The sequence below is a fragment of the Dipodomys merriami genome, unplaced genomic scaffold, assembly GCF_024711535.1.
Source record: "Dipodomys merriami isolate MVZ:Mamm:240054 unplaced genomic scaffold, mDipMer1.0.p SCAF_401, whole genome shotgun sequence".
NCBI classification, from domain to species: Eukaryota; Metazoa; Chordata; class Mammalia; order Rodentia; family Heteromyidae; genus Dipodomys; species Dipodomys merriami.
The window spans coordinates 141,411-156,760 of record NW_027205616.1 but is presented as its reverse complement, the minus strand read 5'-3'; the positions used below and the strand labels follow the sequence as shown (position 1 = coordinate 156,760).

Sequence of the window (15,350 nt, the reverse complement as noted above, 5' to 3'; positions counted from 1 at the left end):
GGGTGCTGCCCCTCACAGCTCAAGGCTAGCGCTTTACTACTTGAGCCACAGCGCCATTTCTGGCTTTTTTCTTTTTGCTTATGTGGTGCTGAGGAATCGAACCCCAGGCCTCATGCATGCAAGGCAAGCGCTCTACCACTGAGCCACCTTCCCAGCCTTCACAGCTCACTGTTGAAGTAGCATCTTCACCTTGAGTATGTGCTCATCACAGCCCCTTTGAGTTCTCTCCTTCCCTGAGAATGCATTAATCTAAAAGGGGAAAGGGGAGGGGAAGAGGGAGACCAGAACCAGGTTCAGGTGCCATGTGCATGTGTTAAACACCTGCTGTCTGCCTGGCTTTGCCCTCAGGTGTCCATAATTCCCCCTGTAGCCTCTTGGAGCCCCAGCTAGTAAATTGGAGAGGCCTGGTCGGTGAGGACCCAGCTCCCGCTCACGGCGGGCATCTCCGCCGGGCCTCCTGCCCTCTTCCGGGCTCCTCCTGAGGGGCCCTGCGACTTCCTCCCTCCCAGCTTGGAAGGCCGTGCTTCTTTGCTCTCCGCTGGTCTGGATGGTTCTGGATGGTTTTGTCCCTGCTGCAAGGAAGGGCTGTGCACACTGCATTCTGGGCAGCAGTGCGCAGTGATTCTCTAAGACCCTGTATGACTGTGGGGTGGCTGCTGTGCAGACCTCAAAGCAGGCAGACACGTAGAGCAGAGGTCCTGGAGCCCATGGGCCCTGGAGCTTCTGCGCTCCCAGGCCCGGGAGGGCAGCTGGGGGGGAGGTGGGGGGGGGGTCAGCTGTCTCCAGGGAGGGCCGGGCATGGGTCCAAGGATGCTCATGGCTTCTCTTTCGTCTTCCTCTCTAGATTCTTGCCGCAAAAGTACTCAACCTGGTCATGCCAAACATGTCACTGGGGCCCATCGACTCCAGCGTGATCTCAAGGAATAAGACAGAGGTGAGAGTTTGGGGTGAGCCTGGAGTGCGTTCATGGCCTTTGAGTAAGGTCAGTGTATTTCCCGGTGGGAAGCTGTCTGGGGTCTGTCCTGCAGTGGGTTCTATGGCCCTGTGCCCAGCGATGGGAGACACAGGAAGGAAGCGGTCCTGTCGTCTTCCGGCTGAGTGTTTGAGCTGTGTCCTCACAGTCTGCGGAGCTTACCAGGGGACCAGCAGCAGCCTGCTCGCTTTGGAGTGCACGTGACCAAAATCCAAAGTGAGATTAGGCAAAAGATTTATTGGATGCAGCAACTGAAAGCTTCAGGCGTGTCTGGATCTAGGGCGTTACAGTCCTGTTTTCCATCCGCCTCTGCTCGGCCCTCATTCCCTCTGGCTCGACTTGGTTCCCAGGCTGGCTGGGCCTACGCGTGGGCAAAGGCGGCCGCTGGCAGCTCTCCCCTAGCCGCCCTGGGGCGCAGACAGCCCCTTTCGGGCAGATTCTTACTGACTGACTGTGCAGGCCTGGGTTCTTGTCTAGGAAAGGAGTGGTGTTAGCCCCACCTAAACTCATAGCCTGAGAGTAGGGGAAGAGCGGCTCCAGGATTGGGCTAACAGGGACAGACCGCCGCACAGGCCTGTGAACAACTCACTTCCTTGGCTCACTGAGGACCTGCTTGGTCCTGGGTCTGGACATGGGGAAGCCTTCCTGTTGGTGAGCTGCCACGCCGCTGCTGCGTGCAAGGAGCCCTGGTGGGCGGCAGGGGTCTCTCTCCTGCCCACCCCGCACACCGTGGCTTTGGCCTGAACGTGGGACCTGTGGAGAGCCCAGCTATCTTCATCAGAGACAGACAGACAGACTAGCTTGCCTGTGCGGTCTTTGGGTCGGAGCACCCAGGTTGCTTTCTCCCCTCTACAAAGGTCTGGGAGATAAAGAGGAAAGAATTATTTCAGACCCCCTTCCCTGCTGAGAAACGTGGAGTTACGGAGCTTTGATCTATTGGTTAAATTACTGAAGGTCTGATCAGGAGAAAAAATGGAAGGGACCTTTCTGGACTTGAGCCTGTAGGGTTTCCTCCCCTCCAGCCTCTACCATGGCCAGGTTTGGGTCAGGGGAGGGTGGAGCTGTTTAAAACGACCCCCTTTTCCTTCTGGGAGATGCAAGAAGGGTGCGGACTCCAGTGACCAGATCTGGTGAGAGTCAGCGTTCCAGCCCGGGGTGCCCCCCTGTGGGGTGCCGGCGCCCTGGACTGAGGGATAGACACCTGCACTGTAGCTGGGGAGCGCACGGGGCTCAGCCCCTCGGCCCCCTCATCCGTGCCAAGGCACAGCTTCAGCCCAGGTATCCCAGGACCCCTGCAGCTATAGAAACCTCCAAAGGCAGATACGTTCCCTGACAAGCTAGGTAAGGGGGTGCCGGCGGGGTCCCACCGGGGTGCAGGTGATGTAGGCCGGGCGGGCGGGCCTGCTGGCACAGGCCAGGCATGGGGTGGATGGCCGAGGAAGCAGGTGTCGCTGTGGTGGACGTGGACAGGGAGCTGTGTGTTTGGGTTGCTCCGTGCCCCACCCCCACCCCGAGCACAGTCTCCCCACTTCTGTGCGGCCCAGCAGAGGCCAGCCCAGCCGTCCCAGCCCAGCTCCAGGGGTTTGGACCTGGTTGGCAACCCTGAGCCTGGCGGCTGTGACAGGCCTCTGCTGCCTGTGACCACCAGGGGTGCCTGGTTAGAGTGCTTTCCCTCCCCCAAAAGCCTTGGTGTGATTCTGAATTGTTCTCTGGTCCTGGATGGGAGAGGAGGGAGAGGGAGAGGTGGCTGGGTGGCTCTTGCGGTGCTAAGCCTTGGACCTACTATAAGGCAGGGGGAAAGCAGTGTGGGGAGGTTAGAGGGGAGAGGCAGGGAGGGACGCGGGCCCTGAGAGGGCTCCCCCATGGAGCCCTGGAGGTGCTCTTTCTTCTCCTGTGGAAGCCCAGTGTCTCCAGCGCCCCCTGTGATGCGGGCAGCCAGGCCAGGTGAGCTCTGGCACCAGGAGCTCGGGACAGGGGCAGCTCTGCTTATTTCCTTCCACACAGTGCTTCAGACGTGCCCCGCGTCGGGAGGAGGCCCGTGCCCCCTGGCACCTCTGCGTGGATGGGCCAGCCCCGCCCTCCCGCCCCGCCCTCCCTGCCCACCCTCCCTCCTGCCCTGCAGGAGCGTGCGAGGCTGGAAGGTCTTACTTTGTGACCGCTGTCAGGCTCCCCTTAGCTTGCCCACAGGACAGCAAAAAAGTGGTCAGAGCCACAGAAAAGGAGCTCGCCCCAGGGTAGAAAGGGGCCCACATGCCAGAGCTCAAGGCCATCCTCAGTGGCCGAGAACCACAGGCCAGCCCAGTCAGGCTGTCTGTGAGGGAACACACACACACACACACACACACACACACACACGAGAGCAGGGTGGAGGGGACCACGTGGGCAGCCAGCACCCCAAGGTCTTGGAGACGAAGCAGCACACACATAGTTCAGCGTGTCTGTCTGTAAGGCATTTGCACAAAGAAAAAGCAAGTAGTGAGCAGGATCTGTCCACAGGATGAAGGCTTGCAGGGGCTAGGGCAACAGAGCAAACTGCACCTCAGGCTCCACGCTGTTGCTCGGGGACCTGGAGTCTGGCTCCCAGCAGCAGAGGCCCAACTTGCCCTCTCCCCCCCATTTAGAGGTAGGCGTTCGCGGGGAGACCAAGGCCAGGCCCTCCCACGGGCCAGGGGCAGCAGAACCAGCTGTCTTCATCCCCTAAGTTGATTCCTTCCTGATAAGAACACAAAGCCTTGAGCCTGAGCACAGGACGGCTGTGACCTGTCTGTGGCTGCAGGGTGGTTGTCAGCCCAGTGTGCCTGCCTGCTCCAGCAGCCCCGGCTTCACCCCTGAACCCCACAGGAAGGCCCAGCCCGTGTGCCGCCCCCTTCCCCGGGCGCCTGGGAGCCCTGTCTGCAGCCCCTCCCCGGAGCAAGAGGGGCCCACATTTTGAACCCTTCTGGCTGGAGAGCCCCTTTGGCTTCCAGAGGGGCCCCCTGCACCTCGGGGTGGGCTTAGGTTCCCATTTGCCCCAGGTGATGACCCACAGACCACATCTGGCTTGTGGCTACTGGGCAGCTCGGGGTGGTCTCCAAGCAGGAGCTGTAGTGCACTGAGCACCGCAGGGTGTAGGCCAACCCCACCAGTTCACGGATGTCAGGAGAATGTGGTGGGGGTGGGGCAAGGCCTTATTTCTGAATGGTTCTTCTCTGCACTGGCCTGGGGTGGTGTGAGACCCCGGCCCGGATGCGGGCCTGCTCATAAACAGGGCTGGCCTGGGCCCACTGGGCGGCCGGGCAGCCCTGGGACCCGATGCGGGCCTGCTCATAAACAGGGCTGGCCTGGGCCCACTGGGCGGCCGGGCAGCCCTGGGACCCGATGCGGGCCTGCTCATAAACAGGGCTGGCCTGGGCCCACTGGGCGGCCGGCAGCCCTGGGACCGCACAGCCAAGTGGAGGGAGGCCACCTGAGGGAAGAGCACAGCTTTCTAGTGCAAACTCCAAGCCTGGACCTCACTCCCCTCCCCCTCCCCCTCCCCCTCCTCCCCCTCCTCTTCCTCCTCCTCCTCTTCCTCCTCCTCTTCTTCCTCTCCCTCCTCCTCTTCCTCCTCCCCTTCCTCCCCCTCCTCTTCTTCCTCCTCTTCCTCTTCCCCCTCCTCTTCCCCCTCTCTTCTTCCTCCTCCCCCTCCTCTTCCTCCTCCTCCCTCTCCTCCTCCCCTTCCCCCTCTCCTCTTCCTTCCCCTCCTCCCCTTTCTCTTCTTCCTCCTCCTCCCCCTCTTCCTCCTCTCCCTCCTTCCTTTCCTCTTTCTCCTCCTCCTCCCCCCTCCACCTCCTTCCCCTCCTCCTCCCCTTCCTTCCTCCTCTTCCTCCTCTTCCTCCTCCTCCCCCTTCCCCCCTCCTCTTCCTCCTCATCCTCCTCGCCTTCCTCCCCTTTCTCTTCCTCCTCGTCCTCCTCCTCCCCTCCTCTTCCTCCTCTTCCTCCTCATCCTCCTCCCCCTCCTCCCCTCCTCTTCCTCCTCCCCCTCCTCTTCCTCCTCTTCCTCCTCCCCCTCCTCCCCCTCCTCCCCCTCCTCTTCCTCCTCGCCCTCCTCCCCCTCCTCTTCCTCCTCATCCTCCTCATCCTCCTCCCCCTCCTCCCCTCCTCTTCCTCCTCCCCCTCCTCCCCCTCCTCTTCCTCCTCCCCCTCCTCCCCTCCTCTTCCTCCTCCCCCTCCTCTTCCTCCTCCCCCTCCTCTTCCTCCTCATCCTCCTCATCCTCCTCTTCCTCCTCCCCCTCCTCTTCCTCCTCTTCCTCCTCATCCTCCTCTTCCTCCTCCCCCTCCTCTTCCTCCTCCCCCTCCTCTTCCTCCTCATCCTCCTCTTCCTCCTCCCCCTCCTCCCCCTCCTCTTCCTCCTCATCCTCCTCATCCTCCTCCCCCTCCTCCTCGTCTGACCCGGGGACGACATGCCTCTCCCCGCTGATGTCTGGCGTGCTGTCACTAGGGTTGTCTGAGTGTGGGCCACGGGGGAGGCGCTCGGTGAGGGTGTGCGGGTGGCTGGCGGCTGGGGGAAGGACGTACAGATGCTGGGGATGGCAGGGCCAGGGCTCCGCACAAAGGAAGAAGGCTGAGGGCCAGGGCAAGGCCCAGGGGCCCTGGGAGGGGCCAGGCAGCTGAGCCGGGGTCCATCATTGTGGCCGTGTGAGGGCAGAGGTGCCCGTGAAGGAGAGGTGCTGGTGGAGGGGTCGGGCGTCCCTGCCGGGCGCCGATGCACACGGCCTGCCGAGCAGCCGCGCCCCAGCAGGCCACAGGGTGGGCGGCTGAGGCCCGCACTGCTGCTCCCCACATTTCCTGTGCTCCGTGCACAGCCCAGTTCCTCCGGCATTTTCTACGTGAGTTCAGAATATTCCATAAGCCTGCCCCCCCACCCACCCAGCACGCTGCACAATAGCCAGTGACCCCCTGGCCACATACCAGGCCCCAGTGGGGAGCAGGCAGGCCACCCACATGAGGCTGGAAAGGGCTCGGTGAAGTCTTAGCTCAAGGGAGACAGAAGTTTCATCCAACAGAGAGCAGGCCAGACGAAGGCCGTGGTAAGAGTGTTCTATGCCGTCTTACTGTGATTATCAGGGGGTCGCACAGAGTCTCCGGTCGTACAAGTCAGGGCTTCATAGTCTCCTTTTGGCTGATGCTCCCCCTCTCCTCAGCAAGCCCATCTCCTCCTGCTCAGGACAGGAGCGGGCCGCAGGCAGCGCCGCCCACCTGGTCCTGCCGGTGCCCACATTCTCTGCTGTGCCGGAGAGCTCTCATCTCCCAGAGGAATGAAGAGTCTGGGCTGCCGAGGAAGGGCGGGTGGGCAGGGAAACCTGTCTTCAGAGAGCCTGCGGGGCGTGCCGCGTCCCCCGGAGCACTGGCCTCGGGGGCTGGCTCTGTGAGGGGGGGAGGGCTGGGAAGGAAGCCTGCCCAGGGCCCATCCTCCCCTCACCTCTGGGCTCTGCCAAGTTCCGTCGCAGTCTGACCAGCTGTGTGTCCTGTGTGCCTGTCTTTTCTGCCACTTGCTTGGTTTCTGGTGGACCAGCGGCCACCCACTCCGTCACAGGTTGGTAGGCCTGGCTGGCAGTGGAGAACGCTGGTAGGCTGAGGTCCGCAGCATCATCCTAGCACACAACGCAAACACTGACCTTGTTGGTGAGTGGTGGCTCAAGTGGTAGAGCACAAGTTTTGAGGAAAGAAAGGAAAAGAAACAGTCAGGGACAGCACCTAGGCCCTGAGTTCAAGCCCCAGGACCATGGTGTGCACGAGCAAGAATGTCACCTCAGTGCTGGGCTCAGTGACAGAGCGTTTGCTCAGTGAACCCAAGGCCTAGGCTGCCCTTCTAATCGTCACCAGAAAGAGAAGTTTCTGTGGCTGGTTCAGAATTGCTGCTTGGGGGCCTCAGTGTCTCCCTGTGCCCCTCCTCTCCTCAGCTTCCCTCCGCCTCTCCCTCTATGCTCATACCACAGCCTGCCCTTTCCCCTGCTCAGTTCACCTTGCCCCTCACAGCCCGCCCTTTGGCCTTGCACACACACACACACACACACACACACACACACACACAGCCTTCCCCCCACACACAGTTCACCTTCCCCCCTCCCTCCCTCCCTCCCCCTGCTCAGTTCACCTCCCCCCCTCCCCCCACCCCGCACAGTTCACCCCCCCCCCCCCCCCCGCACAGCCTGCCCTTTGGCCTTGCTCAGACACACACACACACACACACACACACACCCTCCCCCCCACACACAGTTCACCTTTCCCCCCTCTCCCCCCTCCCCCCCACAGTTCACCTTCCCCCCTCCCTCCCCCCCTCCCCTTGCTCAGTTCACCTTTCCCCTCACAGCCCGCCCTTTGGCCTTGCACACACACACACACACACACACAGCCTCCCCACACACACAGTTCACCCTCCCTCCCCCTCCCCCTGCTCAGTTCACCTTTCCCCCTCCCCCCCACCCCTCACAGTTCACCTCCCCCTGCTCAGTTCACCTTTCCCCTCACAGCCCGCCTTTTGGCCTTGCTCACACAGCCCTTTCCCCTGCACATCTGGCAGCTTCAGATAGAACATTGTGTAAACAGGGTCTACGTGACCAGGACAGGAACTGAGCCCTGGCGGGAAGGAAGCCCCAGGCCTGCGGAGAGCCTCCCAGGGGGCCAGCCCTCTGCGCTGCAGGTCAGAGGACTGGACGGCCCCCTGTTGTCCAGCTCGGGACAGAGGCGGTCAGGGCATGCATCTCAGCCTCAGGCTGGACCTCTCGTGTGTACAGACACACCTCTGTGTACACACACATACACACCAACACACATCTGCATATCCACATACATCCATACCCACACACAACACATACATACGCACATACCCACACCCACACGTATACAAAGACATCCACACACACGCCACCACACATATGCACACCAACACACATCCATATATGTAATACACATCCACACACACCAACACACACATATCCACATACACATGTCCATACCTACACGTCCACATATCCACACACATATCTACCTCCACATACCTACATACCAACACAATACACACACACACACACACAGGGCCATGGTCCCAGACCCCTGGAGGAGACCCAGGCTAGAGCTGACGCAGAGCGCAGCTTGCCTGCCGGAACAGAGACCTCAGGCCACAGGTCTTGCTCAGGAGGGGGCTGGTCCTTGGTAGACATCTGTCTGTGACCGTGACCTTGTCCACATGTCCCCACCACTCCTTCAAAGGGCAAAGATTCTCCTAGTGCACATCAGCCTTCCAGCCTACCTATTGGCCAGAACAAGGTCCTGTGGCCTGCACTTGGCTGCAAGGGAGGCTGGGGTGAGGAGCTGGTTCTCAGAAAGTAGCAGGGCTCCCACGGGGAGAGTGGACTGCTTCCGCCAGGCAGCCGCCGCCGAGCCTCCTACCAGGAGCACAGGCCTACCCCCCACAGCAGCCAGAGGACACCTGTGTGTGTAACGCGGCCAACACGAGTCAGCGAGGGAGGCAGCGAGGGCCAGATGGCGGCGGCACGCTGGCGCCTGGTGCTGACGCCCGAGGGTCAGATGGCGGCGGCACGCTAGCGCCTGGTGCCGACGCCCGAGGGTCAGGTGTCCGCTGTTCTTAGTCTGCCCTGTGTGGTCCTTCCTGTGTCTCTCAGCATTGGCGCTGGGCTCTGCTGGGGCCGCAGCTCTCCTCCAGCAGGGCTCACAGCGGCCTTAACTGGCTGCCCAAGCACCGCCAGCCTCCTGTCCTCACGGCCTGCCAAACAGATGGCCTGGCTGGGCAGGGCTCAGCCTGGGCGGCCGGGAGAGGCTCGCCGGCCCCCGTGTCTCCGCCGGCCCCCGTGTCTGGCATCAGGACGAGTGTGTGGGGGGTGACCGCAGGAAGCCTGATGTCTCTGCAGTCCTTGCCAAGGCCTGCAGGCCCGGCAGCGGAAGCGAGGGCCCCCCACCCCCGTCACTGCGACTGTAAGACCGGAGCCCTGTCGTGTCAGGAGGCGCTGCCCTCTGCCCCCGCCAGGCCTGGCCGCGAGGCCCTCCACCAGTCTGCCCTGTGCTGATGGAGGCTTGTCTGTTGGGGCGAGGCGCACAGGGAACTGGGCCGGGAGGTGTGGGGACTCCCCTCCCCGCTGACCTGGCCCTGTCTGTTTCCCCAGGTCGAGCTTTACAACTCGGACCCCCTGATCTGCCGCGCAGGGCTGAAGGTGTGCTTTGGTATCCAGCTGCTGAACGCTGTGTCGCGGGTGGAGCGCGCCCTGCCCAAGCTGACGGTGCCCTTCCTGCTGCTGCAGGGCTCTGCTGACCGGCTGTGCGACAGCAGGGGGGCCTACCAGCTCATGGGCTCCGCCCGGAGCCTGGACAAGACGCTCAAGGTGAGCATGGCCCCCTCACCGCCCCTCGGGCTGCCAGCAGGCTCGGATGCCCTGCGGCAGGTTGCATGCGCTGGGCTCATGCCTTGAGCTCATGGAGAAGGGGGCCGTCCGGAGACGGTGGTTAGAAAAGAACCCAGTGGACACTGGGCAGATAAGCTCTGGGAGAGTGTCAGGTCCAAGCTCCAGGACAGCCTTAAGACTCCAGGAAGAGGGGCTGGGAAGGTGGCTCAGTGGTAGAGCGCTTGCCTTGCATGCCAGAGGCCCTGGGTTCGATTCCTCAGCACCACATAAGCAAAAAGAAAGAAGCCGGAAGTGGCGCTGTGGCTCAAGTGGTAGAGCACTAGCCTTGAGCTGAAGAGCTGAGGGACAGCGCCCAGGTCCAGAGTTCAGGCCCCATGACCGGACCAAAAAAAAAAAAAAACAAAAAACAAAGACTCCAGGAAGAGCAGGGTTACGTGACACCCGTGGCCCCTTGTCTGTGTGTGACGCCCGTGGCCCCTTGTCTGTGTGTGACGCCCGTGGCCCCTTGTCTGTGTGACGCCCGTGGCTCCTTGTCTGTGTGACACCCGTGGCCCCTTGTCTGTGGGTGACACCCGTGGCCCCTTGTCTGTGTGGGTGACACCCGTGGCCCCTTGTCTGTGTGGGTGACACCCGTGGCCCCTTGTCTGTGTGTGACACCCGTGGCCCCTTGTCTGTGTGGGTGACACCCGTGGCCCCTTGTCTGTGTGTGACACCCGTGGCCCCTTGTCTGTGTGTGACACCCGTGGCCCCTTGTCTGTCTGTGTGACACCCGTGTCCCCTTGTCTGTGTGGGTGATACCCGTGGCCCCTTGTCTGTGTGTGACGCCCGTGGCCCCTTGTCTGTGACACCCGTTGCCCCTTGTCTGTGTGGGTGACACCCGTGGCCCCTTGTCTGTGTGTGACACCCGTGGCCCCTTGTCTGTGTGGGTGACACCCGTGGCCCCTTGTCTGTGACACCCGTGGCCCCTTGTCTGTGTGGGTGACACCCATGGCCCTTTGTCTGTGTGGGTGACACCCGTGGCCCCTTGTCTGTGTGGGTGACACCCATGGCCCCTTGTCTGTGTGGGTGACACCCGTGGCCCCTTGTCTGTGTGGGTGACACCCATGGCCCCTTGTCTGTGTGGGTGACACCCGTGGCCCCTTGTCTGTGTGGGTGACACCCGTGGCCCCTTGTCTGTGTGGGTGACGCCCGTGGCCCCTTGTCTGTGTGGGTGACACCCGTGGCCCCTTGTCTGTGTGGGTGACGCCAGTGGCCCTTGTCTGTGTGGGTGACACCCGTGGCCCCTTGTCTGTGTGTGACGCCCGTGGCCCCTTGTCTGTGTGTGTGACACCCGTGGCCCCTTGTCTGTCTGTGTGACGCCCGTGGCCCCTTGTCTGTGTGTGACACCCGTGGCCCTTGTCTGTGTGGGTGACACCCGTGGCCCCTTGTCTGGGTGTGATGCCCATGGCCCTTGTCTGTGTGGGTGACACCCGTGGCCCCTTGTCTGTGTGGGTGACACCCGTGGCCCCTTGTCTGTGTGTGACGCCCGTGGCCCCTTGTCTGTGTGGGTGACACCCGTGGCCCCTTGTCTGGGTGTGATGCCCATGGCCCCTTAAACACTAAGACCTCCTGGGGAATATAGGTAAATGCTGTGGGCAGGAAGCTGGAGGAAAGTTCCAGAGTCATTCCACGTGAAGGGCTGTCTTGAAATTGAAGGAGTGTTGGGAGAGGGTGGGCTAGGGAGTCCCTGGAGAGGGACGGTCGCTGGAGCTGAGCAGGAGGATGGGAAGGGGTGGCGGCTCAGCGGCGGGCGCACAGCCCACCCGCCGTCCTGGCTGTGTGGGCCACCGCTGGAGTCCAGGTACGAGGGGCGTCGGGCAGTGTGGGGACAGGCCGCGGCCGTGCAGGGCCGGCCCTGACACCGCTGCGCCCCACAGATCTACGAGGGTGCCTACCACGTGCTGCACAAGGAGCTTCCCGAAGTCACCGACTCCGTCTTCCAGGAGATCAACACGTGGGTCTCGCAGAGGACAGCCCAGGCAGGGGCAGGGTCCCCACCCTGAGGGCCGCGCGCCGCTCATGGCCCTCACGCCCGGGCACACGGGAGAGGAGGGCAGAGCTGGCTTCTCAGACGTGGCTCGCAGAAAACCCCAAAGCCAAACCAAAACAATTGGAGAAATCCTTAGCACAATTTACTTAAAAAGAAAAAGACATCCTGGTCCTGCGTGAGGCAGGCTGCCGCCGGACCTGCTCGGGCGGAGGCCTCGTGCACAGGAAAGGCCAGGCGGGGGAGACGGGCTGAGCACCCCCCCCCGCAGGGAGATGCCCCCAAAGCACAGCCTCCACCCACCTCCCCCAGCGCCGGCTGCGGGGCCACCGCAATACCCCAGCCCCCTCTCCACCCTCTCCCTGGCCATTCTGGGCCTGAGCTGAGTGGCTGGTGGCAGGTCCCCACGGTGCCAGCCGCCCCCAGCACGTGCCCCGCACGCCCCTGGGACCCCGGGACCTCGTAGGTCCCGGCCGATGGGGAAGTGGGCATCCGGGCCCTGCCCCGCTGAGCACTGGGCGGGGAGCCTGGCTCTCGTCTACCTTTCCTCCTGCCAGGAGGCACGGCCGCCCGCGGGGCGCTGTGCATATCCCCCAGTCCCCTTCCCCCAACTTGCCTGAATGTGGAGGAGAGCCATGCGGAAGAGGAATTTCTAATAGAAAGTATATTCTAAAGCAGAGATATATGGGTGGGGAAGTGGACTGCACCCCAAGAAGGGGCTAGTCCAGCCTTTCCCTCCCTGGGGACGGTGCCCCCCTCCTTCCCGGGTGGGGCAGGACCTCCCCCCTTCCCCAGTGGGCAGTGACGCGTCTAGGGGGCCATAGAACACGCGGTGCCCACCTGGGCCTGCAGTGGCCTGGTGCCCTCTGGTGGCAGGAGACCACCGTGCAGCCCCGGAGGACACAATGCAAGCGCCTGGGGACCCCCGGAGCCAGGGACGCCCCAGCGACGCCCCAGCGGGAGCCAGACCACAGCAGGACCCAGGTGCCCCCGCCCACCTGCCCTTGGCCTTGGCGCCAGCAATAAAGGGGAGCGCGCACCGCCCTGCCCCCGCAGCGGCACTTCCCTCAGGCGTCTCATTGGTGAGCTGTGGGGCTGCAGGGCAGGGCGGGAGGCCTGCTGAGCCCCAGGGCGGGGCCGGTGCCCAAGCCCCACAACAAGGTGCGCCTCAGGGCCCCATGGTCCCGCCCGCCGCGGGCCCCTGGGTGAAGGCTGCTCCCTCCCTGAGTCAGGTCCGGCTCCAGACTTTTTCTGGGCTCCCAGAGCGTGGACCCTTGGCCCCGGCAACCCTGGCTGCACCGATGCTGAAGATCCTCTGGGGGGGCAGGTCGTGTCCACTGCCCAGGTCCTACGTGCCCTCCAGGCAGAGTCCGGAGCTGACCCCGCCATGCCCCTCTGCCCCATGAAACCAGGCAGCCTCGAGGCTGTGCTCCAAGCAGGAATCTCTCAGCCCCAACGGCTCGGTGCTGGGGCCTGGAGCTGTGACTCCTGCTTGGCGCCCGAGTCTTCCCGTCTCCCACCGCCTCCCACACCCAGTGACGGCACCTGGTTGGCCCAGGGTGTCACTCAGATGCATGGTGTTTTTACATGAAAGCTCTTGTAGAGACGCATTCAAACTCAGACATGTTGATGTCTGGTTAAAGGATTCATACTTGGAAAGGGGTGGAGTGATTGGACTGGACTGTTTGGGGGGTGGAGGGCGGGGGCGCCCTGCATTGGTGGATGAGTCCGGAGATTCTGGGACCCGCCAGGTGCACGCTGCCGCCCGCCCACTGCCCACTGCAGGGCGCCCTCTCTGGCATGCCAAAGCTGGCAGCCCTGCCGACCGGAGGCGAGGGTTTGGCAGGAATAACACGGCTCTGCCCGCGGGAGGAAGTGGGAGGGCAGGACCCAGGACCCAGAGACACCCGTAGGGAGGGGCGGGGCCGCCCTCCCCGCCCCAGCCCACGCGGAGCACTGCGGCTGGAGCGCCCACCCCAGTCTGCCTCACACTGTCCTCTCTTCAGAGTCACACGCCGCTGCCTAGCGGGTCACATGACTTCTACTTGTCACTGTCACTGCGGCCTGACACGTGTCCACGTGTGTGCTCTAGTGGGGAACACGTGTGTCTGCTTAGAAATATTAAAGGAACCAATGTGCGCTTCTGCTAACTCTAATAAACCGGGTGTTTTCCGACAGTGTCCTGTGCGTGTGTGCCTGCGGCCGGCCACACTGGCCTGGTCTGCGTGACAGGCGTCTTGCAGGGAGGTCGCCATGCTGTGGCCACGCAGCAGACGCTGCCTCCACGGCCGGTTCCAGACAATCCCACCGCCCCACCCCGCCTCCACCTCGGCCCGCCTCCACCTCGGCCCGCCCGCTGCGCTGGCTCGGCTCCGTGTGGCGCCAGACCCTCCCGCACCCACGCTGGAGGCCGCGGCTCCGCCCGGACAGCGTGGCCGGTCAGGTCCTCCAAACTGAGGCTGAGCCGCTGTCTCCGGCCCCACGGGGTCTGAGCCACACACCAGATGAGGGACAGGCAATGGTGACGGGGTGGCAGTGCCCAGTGGGGAGGCGCCGGGTGCTCTTCTCCCTGGGCTTGGGCTTTGGGTTTTAATAGGAGAGGGGCAAGGGAGGGGGCGGGGTTCCAAGTGTTAAATGGCCTGGAGGTCATTGTCTCGGGATTGCTTAGGTGGAGCCTTCCATAGTACCAATCCCTGTGGCCTGCAGACGGCTGTCCTGTATGGGTGAGCCGCGGGGAGTCTGCTCCATCTTTGCTGTTGTAGAGATGTCATCCATCACCTGCCCCGCAGTGCAGGGTAGCTGCTGGAGAGCAGCTCGGGGCAGAGCACACAGGCTGGACAGTGTCCCGCGTACAGGGCACCACGTGAGGGCTGGGATGCCCCAGCATCCAGGTTGGATCCTGTCTGCAGTCCATTGTGGCCAGAGTAAGGAGAAGGAATGCCCCACCAAAGCAGCTTCAAACACCTGCCGTGGGGAGGCGGCGGCCATCACAGACGTGAGCTGTGGAGTCGGGACCAGGGGAGGTGGCGGCCATCACAGACGTGAGCTGTGGAGTCAGGGCTAGGGGAGGCGGCGGCCATCACAGACGTGAGCTGTGGAGTCAGGGCCAGGGAGAGAGGAGACTGGCACACCCGCATAACCTCCACGGCAAAGGAAGCCTCCAGGGAGGGAGCTGCGCGGCCGCGCTGGACCAGGTCCAGGGTTTCTCTCCTCCCTACTGAGCCCTCCACGGGACCCTGCTTTGCCCTGAGAGAAGTAACTCCACCGGGCCAGGGCCTAGTGACTGAATCCCTGCAAGAAGCCGGGCCAGGGTGCAGTGACTGAATCCCCGCAAGAAGCTGGGCCAGGGTGCAGTGACTGAATCCCCGCAAGAAGCTGGGCCAGGGTGCAGTGACTGAATCCCCGCAAGAAGCTGGGCCAGGGCCTAGTGACTGAATCCCTGCAAGAAGCCGGGCCAAGGTGCAGTGACTGAATCCCCGCAAGAAGCTGGGCCAGGGCCTAGGCAGAGCCGCTCACAGTCAGCAGCCACTGTTGCCTGAGGTGGCTTCCCAGAGCCAGCTCTCCACTCAGCCCTACCTCATCGTAACAAAGCAGCAGGAAAATACCAACAAGGGTGCAGGAGACAAATCGCAGCAAATCCCGGACCCTGCACATAAATCCCAGCGAGAGATCACAAAATTCATAAACAAGACAACATGTCTTCCTCAAAAACCAATAATGCCAGAATAAAGAAGTGACAACGGAGAGGAAGAAAGTCCAAATAATGAGTTCAGCCAAACAATGATAACATGAACGAAGTAAACAAGTAGATGTGAACAAATGAGAATACAGCCAGCTGAATGAACCAAAAAAGACAATACAAAGTGTGGGAGAGAAATTCCAGAAAGATGGAAACACTGAAAAAATAAGTCAGAATTCTGGGCTCAATTGTCCAAATGGTAAAATAATTGAATCTAAAAGTTAAGTAACAAAG

General features: G+C 62.5%; 1 protein-coding gene across 6 annotated transcripts in view; it reads left to right on the top strand.

Annotated features, from left to right (window-relative positions):
- LOC138806602 (monoglyceride lipase) overlaps nucleotides 1–13,554 on the top strand; it is a 76,370-nt gene extending 62,816 nt beyond the window's left edge. For all 6 annotated transcript variants that reach the window (XM_069992026.1, XM_069992025.1, XM_069992028.1 and 3 more), the window contains 3 exons: nucleotides 845–934; nucleotides 9,115–9,330; nucleotides 11,268–13,554. In XM_069992026.1, the coding sequence (XP_069848127.1) occupies nucleotides 845–934; nucleotides 9,115–9,330; nucleotides 11,268–11,393 (432 nt within the window). In that variant the 3' untranslated portion in view covers nucleotides 11,394–13,554. The remainder of the gene's footprint in view (nucleotides 1–844; nucleotides 935–9,114; nucleotides 9,331–11,267) is intronic.
- The last annotated feature ends 1,796 nt before the right edge of the window (nucleotides 13,555–15,350 follow it).